The sequence below is a fragment of the Diaphorina citri genome, unplaced genomic scaffold (genome assembly GCF_000475195.1).
Source record: "Diaphorina citri unplaced genomic scaffold, Diaci psyllid genome assembly version 1.1 scaffold420, whole genome shotgun sequence".
In the NCBI taxonomy this organism is placed as follows: Eukaryota; Metazoa; Arthropoda; class Insecta; order Hemiptera; family Psyllidae; genus Diaphorina; species Diaphorina citri.
The window spans coordinates 101,294-121,960 of NW_007377855.1; the positions used below are offsets into that span (position 1 = coordinate 101,294).

The following is a 20,667-nucleotide window of genomic DNA, read 5'->3' on the forward strand; positions in this document are numbered from 1 at the left end:
AGATAAACACCCAAAAAAACTGAATTTGAAAAAATTTTTTTTTTTTTTTTTTTTTTTTTTTTTTTTTTCACTTTTTTCTAACAATTCTCATTTGTGACTTTTTTATTTTTCATCTACTTGTTATCAATCTTATTTCACAATTGGCCCAATTAGTTTGATTTCCTATTGATACACCGTGACTAGATACTTATTAGGGTTAACGCTAGGGGTAATGACATTTACATGTGTTCAGTGTTTTTGTATTTGTATCAACTGCATAGAGCTCTCGATCATTATCTATGACTCTCTCTCCCCCTCTCTTTCTCTCTCTCTTCCCAAGGCTGTGGTTTTTATACTTTCTTTGTCCCATTGGATGAGAAATGTCAGTATGTTTGATGTATGGAAATAGGGAGAGATTCTCATACCTCTGGACACTGGGAACAGTGAATTTACTGATAGCTTAGGTGGTTAGATAATGTCTCACATATTGACCACTGATATAGTACAGAAATTTAGACAAATTTGGAATCTAGCAGAACAAGCAATTTATTCTACGAATTTCTTTTCGTGCTGAATTATTTCTAAAAAAAAGAACTTGAAGAAAGATATTGAAAAAGTTTGATTACATTCTCCTAAATGACTTGAAAATACATAATGCTGTTTTTCTGTTATTACCATGATACATGAACATTGAACATCACGGAGAAAAATCGCAATCAGAATAAATAATGAGGAAGTGAAAAGGCCTGCTTCATCGCACATAGCTCGATTTTTAGCCCGTCCTTCCTTTATTATTACGATAGTAATAAAAAAAAGTATAGTGGACGGGCTATTGTACTCGCTTCGGTCTCGTCAGTCTGTCTGTCTGGTTTTTGGGGGATTTTTTTTTTTTCACATTTTTTCACACAAATGAACTCTGTCTGATCTTGAAATTTGTCGCGACGACCTATGAACTCAAAGCGAGAAAGTTTTAGATAACACTTCAGTCGATCATTTAAGACCGGTTTTAGTGTCACCTATGTTAAGCTACGCCGAGCAAGGCCAATAAATGGATGGGTGACTTTCAAAAATCAAATCAATAATAATAATAAACTGAATATTAAACAAATTAGGTAGGTACAGAGGTATTCTTTAACCACGATCGAATAAACTACGGGTTAAAAAATTCCCGGAGGGACGGGCCCAGCTTGTTTTTCTACAAACACTCGAAATTTGAATACAAATCACCTAAAGGCATAAACATTGGAAAGAAATGCAAAAAAATGTAAATTGGTTGAGACTGATCCAAAATACAAGTGCTGAGTCGTGATGTCTGCACGCCTCAGTTGTAACAATCGAATTTGACTGTAAATTGGTTGAGACTGATCCAAAATACAAGTGCTGAGTCGTGATGTCTGCACGCCTCAGTTGTAACAATCGAATTTGACTGAAGAGCAACATGATTTTAAATACTCTTTATCTAGAATACATAATTTCAAATTGTGAAGCTTCATTTGAATATAGATTCGGTCAGTAAGTTTAATGAATTTATTACTTGAGTACCAATCATAATATACATGTGTGTGTTGGGTGCATGATTTCTCTGATCAATAGCCTGTACCTTCTGCTGTATTAACTATCGAAAACTGAAGCGTATAGGTACTAAACTAGAGAAATTCTTGTGATTTTACAATATGCATTATTGATACGTTTTCGTATGATTTGCATTAAAATACAGTGCAATTTAACATGTACATTTCTCAGTTTGAATGGCGTCAAGTTTATCATTGTGTCCGCTACTGAGATCATGGAGATTGATACGAAGATTGAATTCTATTTATTAGCCATTTTACGAACAGATAAGAAAAAAAACCCTATCCGCTTTGGTAAAATTTATTGCAATATGCGGTAGGCAAAGTACAGAACTTCGTATTTCTGTTCCGTTTCAATGGAACTTATCCAGTGAAATGGATATAGACTCCATGATATTTGAGTTGAAATTCTGTTGGATTTCCATCAAGATTGTGAATATTTTACATTCGTTTTCTCTTATCCTTAATCTAATTCAGACCTCGCGTACTTTCATCTTATCCTTATAGTATCTCTCTAATCCTCCCTTTCTATGTTTATCCAAGTTCGATCTACTTTTGACAAATTGTTCTCCTACTCGTACTTAGAGTAAAAAACTTGTCCATTTCATGGTTCACTCATTGTTTTATGTTCTCGTACTTTCTCGAAGCATACATTAACATTTCATGTATTCAATTAGTTTTCATGAAATTTGAAAGGGGGACAAACACATGGAGACTGTGCGAATTATAACTTTACTTACTTTAATAATAAAAAGAAGGTATGGTATTTAGAGAGCGCAGACTTCCGTGATCTAGACTACAAGAAAGAGCCGTGCTACGCCGCGCGCCGTAAAGAATTGTCATAAAACCCTCATTGAAATAAAGGAAAAATAGCAAAAGGCTGGAGGAAATCATAAACTAGAAGAAAACCCAATGGTAAAAGCTGAGGAAAAAAGTTCCAAATGGAATAACGTGTGTTCTTTCAAGCAAGTTTACGACTTTTTTGTCCCACTAAAAGGTAATTAATTATTCAGAGAAAGAACATGTTTTTTTATGAACTACTGATATGATGTTTATTACTTTTCCGACCACCAATTAGAATTAGAGAGTGAAAAAAAAGTGAGCTGATCGTGTTGGATTTCAAAATTTAATGATCAAAATTCTTGTCATAGATCGCTGGATGATGTGCTTTATTTCAAAACAAAGACACACAGATTTCAAGGTTCCAATTATTCAGAGAAAGAACATGTTTTTTTATGAACTACTGATATGATGTTTATTACTTTTTCCGACCACCAATTAGAATTAGAGAGTGAAAAAAAAGTGAGCTGATCGTGTTGGGTTTCAAAATTTAATGATCAAAATTCTTGTCATAGATCGCTGGATGATGTGCTTTATTTCAAAACAAAGACACACAGATTTCAAGGTTCGATAATTTTCCAAGGTTACAAGTTGTCCTATGTCTCGTTGTCTACTCATCACAAGACAATGTTTTGTGATTTTATCTACGAGGCGAGGCTCCAAATCTCCTCCCTAGACAATATCCGAAGAGCTTTGCTCCCGAAAAAGGAAAAGCCTAATGACACCAATTTGAAACGAATGACATCGTTCTGAGCACGCAACGTTGAAATGTTCTTTCTTCTGCAATACTGTAGAATGTTGATAGACGGCTACAAGGATAATTTCTGGCCGGATCTGGGGTCTGAGAAATGATTGACACTTCTATGACACCAGGTCACACAACAATGTATCTCAATTAGCCATTAAGTGATGAGATGGGTAGAGAAGTGTTTCTTAGATTGAAATCACAGGAACTAGCCAGAGGAAAACGCAATGATGACAAAGCGCCAGTCTACAACAAACATATCGTGACAAGTTGGCATCCTTTGCTCAAATCAGATTAGAGGCAATGAAATCTGTATCCTTTCTACGTTATTATGATTAATGAGAATATGATGATCTTACTACTAGCTTACTATAATGCTGCTGTCATTGAACTTTCTTACGAGTATAACTTATAACATTTCTTCAACTCAAATATCTTTTTTTTTTTTTTTTTTTTTTTTTTTTTTTTTTTTTTTTTAACTGGGAGTTTTTTATTACAAATGGGAAAAATTCCTTGTTTCGTAAGCCATTCACATCCCTTTTCTCTGGAATTTCCACGTTTGCAATACCTCCCATGGAAACTGTATTTATCCATGAGAAGTTTTGCAGATTCTTCCTACTTGTACAAGAGTACAGAGTACATTACTCTGACTGTGTTATCTTTACACATGATAATGCATTGTGTTCCGAGTGTAACAGTGTGGAACCCACTACTATTTACTTGCATTACTTCTGCTTTATTGGTATTTGAAATATTTTATATTGAAGATATTTCCTCTATCTTGACAACGCACCGTTCTGTTTCAACTGCTCTGATACGAGAGACTCTAGATTGTATTTCCACAGTCTAGTCACCTGCATTACTTCTGCTTTATTGGTGTTTGAAATATTTTATATTGATATTTCCTCTATCTTGACAACGCACCGTTCTGTTTCAACTGCTCTGATACGAGAGACTCTAGATTGTATTTCCACAGTCTAGTCACAAGTTTCGCCAGACTTGCTGATAGTGTTTCACGTCAGATTGTCAACTGACAGTTCATTATGGAAAGGGCAAAAGCAGCACACGATCGAGAAGCATATTCGATAGAACCTAAATGTCAATAAGTCTCCCTTGGTAACATTTTACAAACTGGATGAGAAGATTAAGATGTGAATAATAAAGTACGTGTTACCTTTACTTGCTTGAATTAAAGTGTTAGCAACCTGTCAACGCAACTCTGATCTAGATAACTAAAGTGTAATGTTATCTTGGGAAAAGTTTTCAGTTCTTTCACGATTTTAAAATTTAATCGCCATCAACCATAATTTCACTAAAACCAAAAAGGTTTCTCTGTGAATGCGTTATACGATTCCTTCAGGTTTGGTCTCATTCAGTTGAAATATTTAGTTTATGAAGATGGGATACTTGGATAGTGAAGAAGTTTTCTATCATGACATTCTCCTCAATCCTAAGCACAGAACTATGTAGCCAATACCTACATACCTCTGGGTTAGATATTTATAGTACACAATAATTATTTTCTATCAAGAAGGAAGATGTACCGAGTCATTTGTCTCGGATGACCAGCACCACGGTAAAGTACACCATAGTACAGTTACAATGTCTGAGAAAATATGTATTCCTAACCTACGTGTATGTAATTTGTATTAAATCATGAAAAGATTACACACCATATACCATACCTACTCAGAACTTGGGAGGTGTATTTGAAACTTTATACAATCATCTCACCACAATGGTTTCCTTGGTGAAATATTATGGATTTCTTGCTCAAAGTTGTTATTACCGAGATTGTGAACCCAGTAGGGTTCAATATAATTCATGAAAGATTTTCGCTTATTAGGGTTAACGCTAGGGGTAATGACATTTACATGTGTTCAGTGTTTTTGTATTTGTATCAACTGCATAGAGCTCTCGATCATTATCTATGACTCTCTCTCTCCCCCTCTCTTTCTCTCTCTCTTCCCAAGGCTGTGATTTTTATACTTTCTTTGTCCCATTGGATGAGAAATGTCAGTATGTTTGATGTATGGAAATAGGGAGAGATTCTCATACCTCTGGACACAAAGATTTTCAATACCAAGCTGATGTGATAATTGGACATCTGAAACCCTGTTTTTGCACAAATCTGGTCGATATGAAGAGAAAGAAATGAAGCCAGTTTCATCTCTAATTTCTTCTATTTCAAGCACCTGACTGTGTTTCTTCTAGAAAAATAAATCGCAATAGAAGATAAGACTACCAGAGACAGCTGTGAAAATATCTGAAGATTTTCAATACCAAGCTGATGTGATAATTGGACATCTGAAACCCTGTTTTTGCACAAATCTGGTCTATATGAAGAGGAAGAAATGAAGCCAGTTTCATCTCTAATTTTTTCTATTTCAAGCACCTGACTGTGTTTCTTCTAGAAAAATAAATCGCAATAGAAGATAAGACTACCAGAGACAGCTGTGAAAATATCTACGGAAAATAAAAAGGAAATAAATGGTTTTTCTTGAAAGTCAAACATAAGAACACGCGATATCCTACTTTTCTTGTAATATATTTTTTTGAGTTCCGCCAGGCACAAAATACGAGTAAAATGGTATTATCTCCATAGTACATTTTTTCCTTGTAAAATATTTGTTCTGATCCACAAATTTTCATGTATAAGTTTATGTCTCTTGAATTTTTCTGTAGTTTCAGGATACTTTTCTTGTAATATATTTTTTTGAGTTCCGCCAGGCACAAAATACGAGTAAAATGGTATTATCTCCATGGTACATTTTTTCCTTGTAAAATATTTGTTCTGATCCACAAATTTTCATGTATAAGTTTATGTCTCTTGAATTTTTCTGTAGTTTCAGGGTTTTATAATATTTACATATCTACTAAATAGTATACAGGTATTCATAATTAAGTACATTTCGTTTTGTTTTGACATGAATATCATTCAAATGGTTCTTTTTTATGCAAGCAAGATAGTTTCTATAGGAATGGTTATTGACAGTTGTCTTTATAATAAAGTAATTTTTTATACCTATTGTGCACATAAATTTTGTCGTTTTATTTATTGGAAAGAATTAAAAGAACACTGTACATTTATAAATCTTCTATTATCATGATATTCCTCTTTAAATTATGATTCATTTTCCATAGGTATTGATTGGCTGAAATTATTCCAAGTAGATAAAACTTTCTTTATTGTTATGGAAAATTAGAACACCTTGGTTCTAATATAGCACTTATAATTTGCTCTAAATTAAAAGAACACTTTACATTTATAAATCTTCTATTATCATGATATTCCTCTTTAAATTGTGATTCATTTTCCATAGGTATTGATTGGTTGAAATTATTCCAAGTAGATAAAACTTTCTTTATTGTTATGGAAAATTAGAACACCTTGGTTCTAATATAGCACTTATAATTTGCTCTTAGAATAGAATAGAATAGAATATACCTTGTTTATCCTGCTCGAATGAGACTAAAAAGTCCCTTTACCCCAGCATAGCACTTATAATTTGCTCTTCAAATGTCAGAACCGTTTTCACTTATTTTTCCTGGTTTGCATGCTTCAATGTTAGTTTTCCTCGTTCTTTTACATGTTGGTTTTCCTTGTATCATTTTTCATCCTTCGTTAGGTACCCACCATTACGTATCCTGTGAATGGGTGTCATAATTTTTTATCGAAAATTGATGTACGTGTTTCTGGTACTGAGTTCACCAATAATTTTGTCAACTTTCTCCTTGGAAATCGGATTTATAACTTCAAGTCTAATTTTTTATGTCGTTCCTCAATTTTGCAATTGCTCATTAAAATTAAACAAAAAAATTGTCATGCCAATTCTCCTCGTCATTACAAGAAAGGGTATTTGTCTGATTAATTTTTATAGTCTTTAAAATTGTATACGATGATGTAACGAGTCACTAGTTTTGTTCTTCCTTTCACAACAATATTGGGTAATCACCTTTTAATTATCATAGTTGACCATCACTTGAGAAATTCTTATGCAAATCATCGCCCCTTGGTTTTTCTTCCAAGTCACACAATGCATAACGTAGTGTGATGAAAATTACATATTGTATGCTGGGCAAATTATAAGGCGCTAACTTAGCAATGATAAAACACTTAGTCCACACCTCCGCACTTGTTCATGGTATAATATTCATGAGAAGTAAGAGTGTCAGTTTTCATCCTTTGGCTTCTGTTCTCAATAATTGACCCTTGGAAAACGTCGTTCTCAAAGGATTTCCATTTGACATAGTTTATTCATGTGTTATTGTATGAGAAGTAAGAGTGTCAGTTTTCAATAATTGACCTTTGGCTTCTGTTCTCAATAATTGACCCTTGGAAAACGTCGTTCTCAAAGGATTTCCATTTGACATAGTTTATTCATGTGTTATTGTGTTCAGATTGTGGTAAATTCAAACTTTCCAATGATATTGGAAATTGAACTTTCTGGTTTAGTAACCTATTGGAACAATAATAAAAAAGAATTGCTAAATGTCATGTTCCATGCAACTTTTCCTTCCTTTGAGAACCCGATAGGAAACATGCAAAATATAATAAGTAGTTTATTAGGTAATATGTACTCACTTTGAAGTTTTTTGTACTTCTCCCCTTGGATTTCCGGGAAAATTTGATTCTACCTACGCTAGTTGTTATTGACAATCTCTTATTCCATGATTTGTTGATATGTATCTTTTCAAGTAAAATCTGTTTACGGCTATGTTCAATAAGTTCGTCTGTTCACGGTTATTAGTTCAATACGTCAATTTGTCAGTATTGTTTTCTTGCACGTTTCGGATGAAATTCTATATGGGAAGATATATCCTTTCAATTTGTCGCGTTTATTATCTTTTCTTTTATCAGTGCCTAGGGCAACAAGAAACTTTGTTTAATTTTTATGCTGTTTATTGACAAGTGTAAGACGTACGGTGGTTGACGTTAATCCGTGTTGTGTTGGAGGAAAGATCAAATTCACAATCCCTACACGGGAGTTGTATTCGGAACTCCCTGATGAAAAGCGTTTTTATGGAAACTAGATGACTAACAGGAAGGTATTTTCAAGCTCAGACAATTTTCTGTGTTAAACCTCAGACGAGACAACAAGATTCTCAATCTGCCATCTGGCAATTCTCGTGCCGAATCACTGAATTTCCATGTTAGATGTTATAAATCGATATAGATCTTGGTTACAGAGCACGATAGATTGTTAGAGAAAAATTTTGCTTTATCCACTGAGCTATAACCATGAAGTCTACTGCTTTGGCGTTAGGACATGTCCCTTTATTAAACCTCTGTTTGTGTGTGTCCGTCCCGGTGTGAGTTTTTGGCATCCGGACAGTAACCACTAGAGGAGGAGCAAATGTCTCAAGGATTTTACAGCTTAAAGTGCAAACGATTATTGCTACCTATGTGTCTAGTTATCTGGATTTGTGTTTGTAGGTTTGTACGATCTAGTGTTTAGTGTTCTCTAGGTAGCTACGACCTACATCAATTTAGACTGTCGAATTAGGACATGTCCCTTTATTAAACCTCAGTTTGTGTGTGTCCGTCCCGGTGTGAGTTTTTGGCATCCGGACAGTAACCACTAGAGGAGGAGCAAATGTCTCAAGGATTTTACAGCTCTATTTGGGTATTATGTGGTCCATTTCTCAATTTGTGTCCCTGTCCCTCAAATTATGAAAGTCCATTCCCCGTCTGGGATTGAACCCGCAACCTCCTGTTTCCCAGGCGAGCGCCTTGAGCACTGTTCCAACGAGCCAGGTTTAGGTCTAATAGTTTTTTTTTATTTTATAGAAATTATTTTATCATTAACATTGTCTGAGCCATTTAGATGGACAGGATAGGACAGGTTAATTCCCTTCGATCAAAATAGAATCATGGCTAATATGATTCTCCTTCACTTGGTCATACTTGGTCGAACACTGTGTTGACGCATAGAAATTATTTTTATCCTAGAACTTTCCTCTGTGTTGAATTCCGAGAACGATTATGTTGGGTAACCATTGTTTGAACTAGGTTTGATTGAAATCGGCCAGAACCCTCGTCAGTGTCAAAGTGATGAAAATTTCATTGAGAAATTCCAATCAATATAACAGGTGGAGTTGGATTTACAACTTGATATTCGCCAACAGCACGTGCGGATATAATTCCAAAGTTTGGTGATAAATTTTCATGGTACAACAGGCAAATATTTCACTCCGTATTTGTGTGTACAGAAGTCAAAATCTTATGCGAAAAAAATTCCATGTTTTCAAATATTTTAATTAGGGGAACTTGTAAAACCAGAAGTTTTTAATTTGTCCAATTCAAATGCCCCAAAAAGCTGTTGACATCATTATTCCATTTCCTGCTTGACTTTTTCCTTCTTGTTTTCAATTATTTTTTATCTAATTTGGATCTGATAAAGATACCCATCAAGAATTTATCGATACTCGCCTACCACCTTGTTCTTTGTGTTGTATTCGCTTCGTATCACTAAGGTAATCTAATTCCCCATGTTTTGAAATATTTTAATTAGGGGGACTTGTAAAACCAGAAGTTTTTAATTTGTCCAATTCAAATGCCCCAAAAAGCTGTTGACATCATTATTCCATTTCCTGCTTGACTTTTTTCTTCTTGTTTTCAATTATTTTTTATCTAATTTGGATCTGATGAAGATACCCATCAAGAATTTATCGATACTCGCCTACCACCTTGTTCTTTGTGTTGTATTCGCTTCGTATCACTAAGGTAATCTAATTCTTTTTCCATGTCCGCCACTTGGACATAAGACGTATCAGCGATTGATCTTAACAAGATAGATCTGGCGATTTTAACTAGAGTTAAAGGTTTTCTGGAGAGAGAAAAAAATCACGATAATCGGTGAAGTAGAACTCACCAATCGAGTGGAACATAAAATCACATCTTGATTTTTTTCTATCGTCATTATTATTTTTTAAATATCATGATGATTAAGGGAAGGAAATCACATCTTGATTTTTTTTTTTTTCTATCGTCATTATTATTTTTTAAATATCATGATGATTAAGGGAAGGCACAATAAGGAGATTCTGATCTGATTCCGTGGCTAAATGTATCTTGACGACTTCAACACGAAGATCATAATTAGTACATGACTGTAGAATAGTAATGGTACTTGCACCCAGGCGATTGTTGGACATTAGAACATGTAGACGAGTTAGTCAGAAGGAGCAAGGATAAAATTCTTCCATAAAAGAAGCTCAATGAGCAGTATTTTTAGTGTTGCGGTTAATAGAATTCCGTCGCTTGCTTATCAGTTCCTTAAAATGGGGGAAGGCACAATAAGGAGATTCTGATCTGATTCCGTGGCTAAATGTATCTTGACGACTTCAACACGAAGATCATAATTAGTACATGACTGTAGAATAGTAATGGTACTTGCACCCAGGCGATTGTTGGACATTAGAACATGTAGACGAGTTAGTCAGAAGGAGCAAGGATAAAATTCTTCCATAAAAGAAGCTCAATGAGCAGTATTTTTAGTGTTGCGGTTAATAGAATTCCACTTTTCTTCCATAAAAGAAGCTCAATGAGCAGTATTTTTAGTGTTGCGGTTAATAGAATTCCGTCGCTTGCTTATCAGTTCCTTAAAATGGATCAGAATAGGGAGAGTATCTTTAAAAGTGTTGATGTCTTCAATTGTTAGGGAATGGAGACTGAAACAGGAGTAAGAGAAAAATGGAAATATTCAAATAAAAAGGAAATTAATAACAATTTAGACATGTATTTTCCCGGAGCCACTGTACCTATTGTTTTACATGCACCATACCTACTTACCTATGTTTCCGTCTAATTAATATTAATACCTGTGTTTTCTAGCATATTTACAAACCCTTAGTCACCACAATTAAGTCTACTCTATTAAAAAATAAAATATAAAACGCATGTAATGATTATGTAAATCAAAACGACTTAATTGTTGTACTTTGCTTTCGACTAATTGTTTTATACTTCTTGCGAGCTCTCGTTTAAAATTTATTAGTTCTCCAAGTTCTGCCTTGTTTGCATTGAAAAAGCATCGTCACAAAGTTAATAGGCTCATAAGGAACTTTTTAACGTTTAAAAGTTTTATGAAATAATAGATATACGAAGCGATACCAGATTATGAACATAATTTGACCATGAGCTTTCTGATTTTCATTAGCAATATGCATAGCTGCATTCTGATAGCTCGGCTAGATGTTTGTTTAACTTTGTTTCTTGGGAATAAAGTTGTTTCAAGATTTATCGAAAAATAGACGAGCACTACCAAACCCACCAAGTCTAGTTCTATTCGGAAGACTTTGCTAACTTTTTTAATTTAAATTTCTACACTTTTCGATAGTAAACATCACGCCTCACGCTTTGCATTTCAATTTAATATCAAAACGTAACATCTTCATCGTATGCTATCTAGCTGTTCTACTCTGCTTGAATTATGCATAGCTGCATTCTCATAGCTCGGCTAGATGTTTGTTTAACTTTGTTTCTTGGGAATGAAGTTGTTTCTAGTTTCATCAAAAAATAGACGAGCACTAACCAAACACACCAAGTCTAGTTCTATTCGGAAGACTTTGCTAACTTTTTTAATTTTCTACACTTTTCGATAGTAAATATCACGCCTCACGCTTTGCATTTCAATTTAATATCAAAACGTAACATCTTCATCGTATGCTATCTAGCTGTTCTACTCTGCTTGAATTAATAAACAGGTTTGCGTTTTTTTCCTCCATTTATTAATCTGATGAGAATAAGACTAACAAAACTCATCTTGAAATTCAACATCTTTCTTCAAATAAGGTAAAACCATATGGAGATGGGTGTCCCGGAATGGTACTTTGAGTTTTTTCGGTTTCTCACCAAAAACCAACGTTTGCGTTTTTTTCCTCCATTCATTAATCTGATAAGACAAAAAACAAAACTCATCTTGAAATTCATCATCTTTCTTCAAATAAGGTAAAACCATATGGAGATGGGTGTCCCGGAATGGTACTTTGAGTTTTTTCGGTTTCTCACCAAAAACCAAAACAATCTCTTTTATTCCGCCCAGTTTAGTATTGATCTAAAGAAGAGCTTTATTTACGTACCAAAATATTCTCAAAGATGATCTCTTTTCTTTAGTTTCCAAGCGGTAACACACGAAAAGGAATGGGATAAAGTCGAGACAACAATAGGTATTGATTTATTACAAAAATTTCTAACACCATTAGAAGCTACCATTCATTAACTTTCATGAAATTTGGCTTCCATCAGATTTGAGGTTTAGGTCAAGCTATCAATGCTTCACTGAATTTGAGTATTTGACAGACTTGAATTATTAATCTCGCGATCAAAATCTTCACCTCCTGTTTTCATGGAATTCTATGCAATGAAAAAGACGCACGTGTCATGAACCGGACATTCTAAATCTAAATTCTAAAACGCTTCTAATGAAACCCGACAGACTTCACAACCAAAACTTATTGGATCAAAATGTGAATGTTACTGATCATGATCATCATCGGACCAATATATTTCTCTAGCCGCAGGATTCGAGAAAAGAACGCTCGTCAACAGCTCATTATCATAAAAATGAAATTATGATCATTGGCTATTGTTTGAAATGTTGAATTGAAAGAAACAAGGCTGATGCACTCTACTGGCACTGCTATTGCCATATAGTTGCAGGTAGTGTTGACTGTTGTTATATTGATGCCCAACACTCTCATTCCTTGGCCAATGTTCATGCATATTTGATGAACACCATGACCCCCATGAGAATTTGATTAAACAAGAAGTGGACTGCTATGGAGAGCTGAACGGTTCCTCACTAAAATGAAAACGTCTCACTTGAAACTCCAGAACAAGTGAATTTCAAGTACCGCTCTAATTTCCGAGGCAAGGTTCATCGCTTATCGCGTGCAAGAATTTTTACAAAGCTACCTAACAGACTGCTATGGAGAGCTGAACGGTTCCTCACTAAAATGAAAACGTCTCACTTGAAACTCCAAAACAAGTGAATTTCAAGTACCGCTCTAATTTCCGAGGCAAGGTTCATCGCTTATCGCGTGCAAGAATTTTTACAAAGCTACCTAACAGGGTAACATGAAAAATCTTCTCTCTCCCATCGCTGCATACCTACTTCTACTCCCTCTTGAGTTTAAAGCTTATAGCCAATGAGTAAATAAATCAAAGTGCATGTAAACATTGCATTTTCTTGAAGAGTGAAAATAAATCCCTAAGTTATTACATTTTCATATCCAAAAAACGGGAAAAACTGGTAATAAGTTCTGATTTGTACTGAGATTTTATTGCTCAATTATATCTTCTACTATCTAACTAGAGTTTAGTGTTATATGTTTCTTATTAACAAGAGCAACAATTTGGCTATTTTTGTCTTTACATAAATCAAAATGTGTTGGTCAATGTGAAAGAAAGATCATTGACTTATAGCAAGTATGTACTAAATTACTAGAATGTAGATCTCGAGAAAACATGACATCAGTAAAAGTATTAATACCATTCCAATAAGTACATATCATTATAATTATGAACACGGTAGGTATATTAATTATAACATTCTCTTTCTTTGGTAAATCTTCTCCTTCATTGGAAAGCGCGTACCACAAACCCCTGGCTTATAAAACCATATCGCCACTCGGTTTATAAATACTCATTGAACAATAAAAACAACAATATCTATTGAGTAGTAAAATGGTTTACGACGTAATGTACATTATGCACTTATGAATTGCTTCGGCTTGTAAGTCCCTGGTTGCAATTCCATCAATGCATATTGCACACATATCAATTATATTGCCATTCCTATTGGTTGTGATTTTATGACTGCGTAATTTATAACCATTAAGCTTCTGTTAAAAAATTAACTTGAAGTTAGTGGTTACTAAGGAATATTAGCCTCTTGTACTCGTATATAAATCATTAGGCTCTCTCTGTGTGGTTGAAGTTTACCACTAATTATTTACTGTAAGATCATGAGAATGGATCCTCAGGCCACCAATCCAGAACTTTATATCTGTGATGTATGGAAACTTGCAGATTATGTTTTGCTCTCAATAGAATATTCTCAGGGTTAAGATTGCTCATTTGAAGGCTTTTCTTTAAAACCAAAAATAATGAGCCTCGAGATATAGGCAATACTATTCAATCAAATAACCCACTCTTTTTTCTTGTCAATACTGTGAGTACTACTTCTTCTTGTCAGTACAGAATCTTCTGCAAAGATTTCACAAGTCATTCCATGGTATTAGCTGTTTACAGCAGGGAAAATAAAAGACTATTTTATTAGCTTAACTCCTGGCTGTAGGTAAGGAATGCCATCAGAAGTTGAACATAACGTGAACTTATATTTCCGTAGTTCTTGAGGTTAATATAACTGATGATACTCATATCTTCAATTGCCAGAAATAATTCAAATCGAATTCTGGGGATTCTGAATCATTGATGATAGTGATGAGTGTGATGTGATGACCAAACAAACTTGTGTTGTTCCGTTAGATTGATGTTCACTACACCAGCTTACTATAGAAATAGATGTTCTCTGTCTAAGTAAATAATATCTTCTGTACAACTAGTCTACAGTCATTGTTGCATAGGATATAATTTTATCATTAATGACAGTTAATATTGTTATGAATATTGTGTTTATTAAAATGATTGCATGATGATAACCTGTTCCCTTAACCTGACAAGGTGGCAACGTTGCTCTTTTGTTATGCTCCTTGCTGTTTTATTAGGCATTAACATGATTCCTCTCTCAATGTTCATTTTACTGGTTAATGTGGATCAGATTTTGTGTTGTCTGCACCTTCATTGATTGCTTTGCTTGCCTTGAAAAGATCATGGAAACTAGTATTTCTTGTGAGTGTTGTGGAACAATTGTATCAAGTCAAAAGTCATTGATCATCGAATGAGTTTATTTCTTTTGATAGGTAATGCAGAAATCATGTCATGGGAGATTGAGACATTACACGTTTTCAGAGATGTGATCTCTGTTTTCTCTGATGTATATCATCAATCTATCATGAGATATAAATAGTATGGAAGCTGTCAATATTCAATATTGCTACGAAGACCCTTGAGTCCTGGTTTGTTTCCAGTGAAATTAATTCACATGTGAACACGATGTGTTATAACTTGACTGCATCTCATGTTACAATGTATGCAACGTAGATCAAATTTCTATCTTTGGAATGAAAGGATCTTTGTCGTTTTCGAACGCTATATGCGCGGAAGTAATTTCTTGTAAGGAGTGCACTTGAATCACTCCTGTGTAGGTTCAAATTTTATCTTTGTATGAAAATGAAGTGGGGCGCTGCCCACATTAGGACTCGAGGACGCCAGTCCTGGCAATTGTGAGTTGTGAGTGTGAGTCAGTTTGATAATTCTCATGTCTTGTATCTTGTGTCTTACCCCTTTCCATTTCATTCGTGGTGCTATGCTTCACTAGAGTTGTATCTTCTGTGACGTTATACTGAGTTTCATATCAATCTGTTCTTCCTAGGATAATACATATCAGTGCAATTTAAATTATTTCTAAAACTTTTTTTCATAATATTTTTTTCAATTTAAAATGGCAAGTGGTGAACTTCAGAGTATTTTTAATGCGGATTTCAATCCCACACCATCTCATCAGAGGTAAGCAAAAAGGAAAATAAATGAAAAACATGAACGCCGGAATAATATTTGGCTTTTTTTTTCAATGAACTTTTCGAGGGTGTTGAGCTTTGAAATAATATTGAAACGTTTTATTGCCAAAATCCCCCACCCCTATGATTCATACTGTAATACCTTCACTGATCCCGCTGAAATATTCAATTTCAATACCTACTACCTCCATTGTTTATATTTTAATATTTACACAGCCACCTCGTCTTTTTACTTTCTATTACTCCAGTATAGCGAGCTATTCTAGTTTCACTGGCAGGTTTCAGCATTTATAACACTAGCTCACCACCACACAAAAAGTTTCTGTGGAATGTTTGTCTTTCCAAGCAAACTTGCTTCGGAAACAAAAAGCCATAATAAATTGCGCTACAGTCATTAGTCAACTTTTTTGACAGCTTACTATGTGTGCGGAACCCACAAATTTTGGTGATCATTTTTCACACTATTGAATTTGATCTGTCAAAATGACATTTTCCAACTAATTATTATCTTTTACAAAGTTTGTTATACATAAAGATTCTTGTTTTAATGTTAATTTATTGTCTGTTTAGTATCGTTATAATCTTCAAGTAGCAAACTAATTTCATCTTGTCCATTCTGTTGAGAGGTGTGTTATAACTTTAACATCTTTTTATATTGTAAATCAAAGTGTAACAAGGCTGGAAATCGGTATGTTGTCTATGAGGAAGTTGGAGCAACACTTGGGAATCTAGATGGGAGATAGAAACTCATCGGACCACAGAATACGAAATATATCTTGGTGTTACTCTTGATAGGAATGACGCAAACCATTGAGTTTCTAGAATTGGAGGTTCTATCACCAGAGAACTTATAACCGCACGCAAACGCAATGCAACTTCCTCAAGCATAGTACATAACACGGAAAACCAATATGAAAATAAATGAGCCCTAAACTTGTTCAAATTAGGGTTATCTCAGTTCAATGGCGTGAAGAGAATTCCTAACGTCCTCGTCCAAAATATGATCACATGCTTCAAGTCCTCTCATAAAACTAATGCCTATAGAACTACCGGAATTTGTTGTTCAAATCAATTTCCCATATTGCTCATCCGTATATCCGAGGTTGTCCCTCGTTTTATGTTCCAAATTAGGACATATTTATATTTTATGTTTTTCTGATTATATAATTTCTCTATTCCACACCAGTTGAAAAGTGAGAAAATTTCAACTTGACATAAAATTTACTAGGTGTTTGTTCACTGATGAATATTCCGTCCAGGTACATTATTATTACTCATTGTACGATCATTGAATTGTGATTCTGAGTGAAGTTCTACAATTTAGGAGTATGATTCAACCTGTGGTGAAATGGATTGATAGGAAAAATTGTATTCACCCTCTCTAAATAACTGATTGAAACACAGATGAGTCAACCTAGTCCGTAAGGAAAGCACGTACCTACTTGTTTGTAATGGTAACGATATTCATTAATCCAGCCAGGGTGTTGTCTTGCTACTTTGTTGAGACTAACGAACCTCTTTGGTCAGTTTTCATAAAACAGACATTACCCTGTCATACCTAACCTACTTTACGTCCTTCTGTTTAAAGGAATTTTAAGGTTTTGTAGGTTTTCAGGTGGGTTAAAATTAAAGACCCCAACAACAGATAGCCCAGTGAAGAAAGAAATCAATAGTATCATAATTACCTACACGTAAATGTTATCAAAATAGATATGATAATGTACTTCATGAAACTTGTACTGTCAAAGGAATGTTGACCTCTGTTATCTAATAATAACAGTTCAACTATTTACTTGATACTGGTGTATTCAGTCCCCCTCTTTTGACCATTGTTTTGTCCAAAGAAACGTGATATCCTAATGTGTCTATCCGCTTGTACTTAATAACCTCAAGAGGAAATAGATAGCCTCAATGAACTAATCACTCGGTTTATTATTGTGAATCTACGCGTGAATGAAATGAGTGCTGCTATTTCATTAGAAACCCCTATTAGTCACTAGTCACATCGAATACAAATCAAATTGTCAAGTGTGCTATTTTATCAGTATCACAGTATCATTTGCCACATAAGTCGGAATTGGTCTTAGTACTATCATAGACTCTCTCTGACTATTGTTCCAGCAGTTTTCTAGTACTTTACTCATAAGTGATAGAGATTGAAAGTACTTAAATTTGCAGTTCTTAATTTAGCCAAGTGGAATTATTCCGTAATTGGATTTTTTTCTTTTACGATCTACCAGATAAGACTATATGGTTAGGTCTGTGAAGATTTAAATTTCATTTCTGTGTGTTTTGTGCTACGTCCAGTTGTAATTTAATACCTAATAATTAAAGCTTGTGTTTGTTTTATTTGTGGTTGTAGTTTTACTAATCAAAACATGAGGTAAGAGGGATAGGATGTTTTTTGGAGATGCACTGCTGAATCTTCTATTTTTTCATTAACTTTTTATTGCCTTGAAACTTTCATGCACCTAATTCTCTTAGTCTGCCGCAATTCTGTATTTATTTCTGTCTTTAGGCACTTAAATAATCATATTAAAACATCCGCATTACTTGATATTTCTAACGCGACCATTGCAAGTTTCCGCTGTCTAAATTTGACTAAAATTATAATATGCATCTTGCTCGTTGTGTCTACTTGATGAGGCAGATGAGGTTAATTTAGAAAGAAGAAACCTAATTGTTCCTATTAACGTTAATTATGAATTGAATTATATGCTCATATATTTAATTAACTTGGTCGGCGTTCTAGACATTTCTACTATTAAAGGTTCTTTTAGACTGGAGACTTATGACTCGTATAATGAGTCATATTAGAAAACCGCCGTTCATTTGTCTAGTCATTAAAAATACCTCGACACAGTCTTGGGTATTTTTAACCAATCACAATCAAATTGTTAAAAAGAAATTTTGCTTTAAAATTGTCAGACTGCGACAGGCAAGTCAATGAGAGAAATACTTTAGGCAAGCACTCTGTACAATATTTTGAATCCCTGGAAATTTCACTTGTTTATTTTCTTGGAATTTTTCCAGACTATGCCATACAAGATAACATGTAGAATCCTATTTAATGGTGTTATTTAACGATAAGGGACGACAGAAGTGCAGTCACAACAGCTCTCCTGCAATTAAAATTTTATGTCGCCCCTACTGTTAACTTCGCCGTAGACAGAAATAGAAAGGAACAATCCCGTGGCGTCCCGATTTAAAATGTAAATTGGACCGCGAGGAGTTATTGCCACTGGAGTTCCTCATACTGTGATCCACATCACCTGTGTTGTGACTCTGGAAATAGACCTCCTCTCCGAATATAAAACAAAATAAAGCAAGAGTTTAGGTGTCAATAAATGAAATTCTATTATTTAAAAAATGTGGAATCATAAAAACATGAGTAAAATACTAGTCTGGTACCAAACGGTCTCGTATTTTACTGGTTTAACTGAATTTTAAGTCTATTTAAATACGCTATTTTGAATTTCTTGTAAACTAGTAACCGTAATCAAGACCATAGTCTTCAGTATCTTGTTCATACAACGGTACCCTTGTGAGATTGTGTTTCGGAAATACCTTTTTCTGATTTGAAACTCTCTTGTGTTTTCAGAGTCCTGAAACCCCCTGGTGGCGGCAGCAGCGACATCTTCGGAGGAGCCAGTGAGCCCGCCAATCCCCAACCAGAAAGAAGAACCAAGAACCACAACCAGTCCTCTCTGCCGTTCGGAGACACAGATTCCACCGACACAGCGTCAGTGAAATCAGGTTTGTCAGGTTGGTGTAGTGCTGTAATATTGCTTTCCTAGTTGTAAGACGAGATTTGACACTGAACGAATAGCTGACGTGTCATTTTACGACCCGAAATTTTCGTAAACGAACTCCAAATTTTTCTGCAGTAGTAACCCAGAGCGGGGATGTTCTTTTTCCTGGGTTGGAATATGGGGGTCATTGTGATCTATGTAGATAGAATTAGTAGCAATTCATTAGGTAATTTAAACCTATATTTAAATAGATGAAACACGCCTAGTTTTCTACCAACTTGTCACTTTTCACGATACTTAGCCGGTTATAAAAACCTCTATTCTATTTCGCACACTCTTTATTACAACCTTGATGCTTGAAAATAGTGAACTCGTAGCATAATATTGACAGCCAGAAATTGACTCTAGATTAACACTCATCCACCTGATACGTAGCCGGTTATAAAAATTCTATTTCGTCTATTCTATTTCGCACACTATTTATTACAACCTTGATGCTTGAAAATAGTGAACTCGTAGCATAATATTGACAGCCAGAAATTGACTCTAGATTAACACTCATCCACCCATACTGTTAATTAATATTTTAGTATCTGTCAAATCCCTCAATCTAGGATCGATTCTCGATTCTTTCAAGTCAATATTTTGACTGCTCCTTGTCCAAGTTCCATCACAATGGTACCATTTCGAAATCTACAACTCCTTAACGAATGTGCCCACATAATTTCGATGATCTTGGACTGAGTTCCCTCAATCTACGATCGATTCTTTCAAGTCAATATTTTGACTGCTCCGTGTCCAAGTTCCATCACAATGGTACCATTTCGAAATCTACAACTCCTTAACGAATGTGCCCACATAATTTCGATGATCTTGGACTGAGAACACAATACAAAAGAAGTACTCGTGTAGTTCCATGTGAGGTACTACAGGGTGGAACTGACAACTGGCCTTATATAAACTGGGGCAAACTGAAACGATTCATGTTGGAAGTTGCAGACGGGAAATTATCTTACTGGGAAAAACACTGAGCACTTAGAGAACTTTTTTGCACTTATATTTATTCTCGCAGATGCAAATTAAACAAAAACGTATTAAATTTAATTAGTTCTTTTAAAAAACTTGAAAATCAAGG

General features: G+C 34.6%; 1 protein-coding gene and 1 long non-coding RNA gene across 7 annotated transcripts in view; one reads left to right on the forward strand and one right to left on the reverse strand.

Annotated features, from left to right (window-relative positions):
* Positions 1 to 20,667, forward strand: part of LOC103508654 (microtubule-associated protein Jupiter-like) — a 110,481-nt gene that overhangs the window by 87,888 nt on the left and 1,926 nt on the right. For 2 of the 6 annotated variants that reach the window (XM_017443848.2, XM_017443847.2), the window contains exon 2: positions 19,382 to 19,545. In XM_017443848.2, the coding sequence (XP_017299337.1) occupies positions 19,382 to 19,545 (164 nt within the window). Of the gene's footprint in view, positions 1 to 15,535; positions 15,770 to 17,840; positions 18,164 to 19,381; positions 19,546 to 20,667 lie in introns of those variants that run through there. The other 4 variants (XM_017443849.2, XM_008473219.3, XM_017443850.2 and 1 more) reach the window with 4 other exon arrangements.
* LOC113467170 lies at positions 19,680 to 20,218 on the reverse strand. Its single transcript, XR_003391339.1, has 2 exons — positions 20,099 to 20,218; positions 19,680 to 19,956 (listed from the first exon to the last, which is right to left on the reverse strand). It is a non-coding gene; the product is annotated as an uncharacterized LOC113467170 (long non-coding RNA).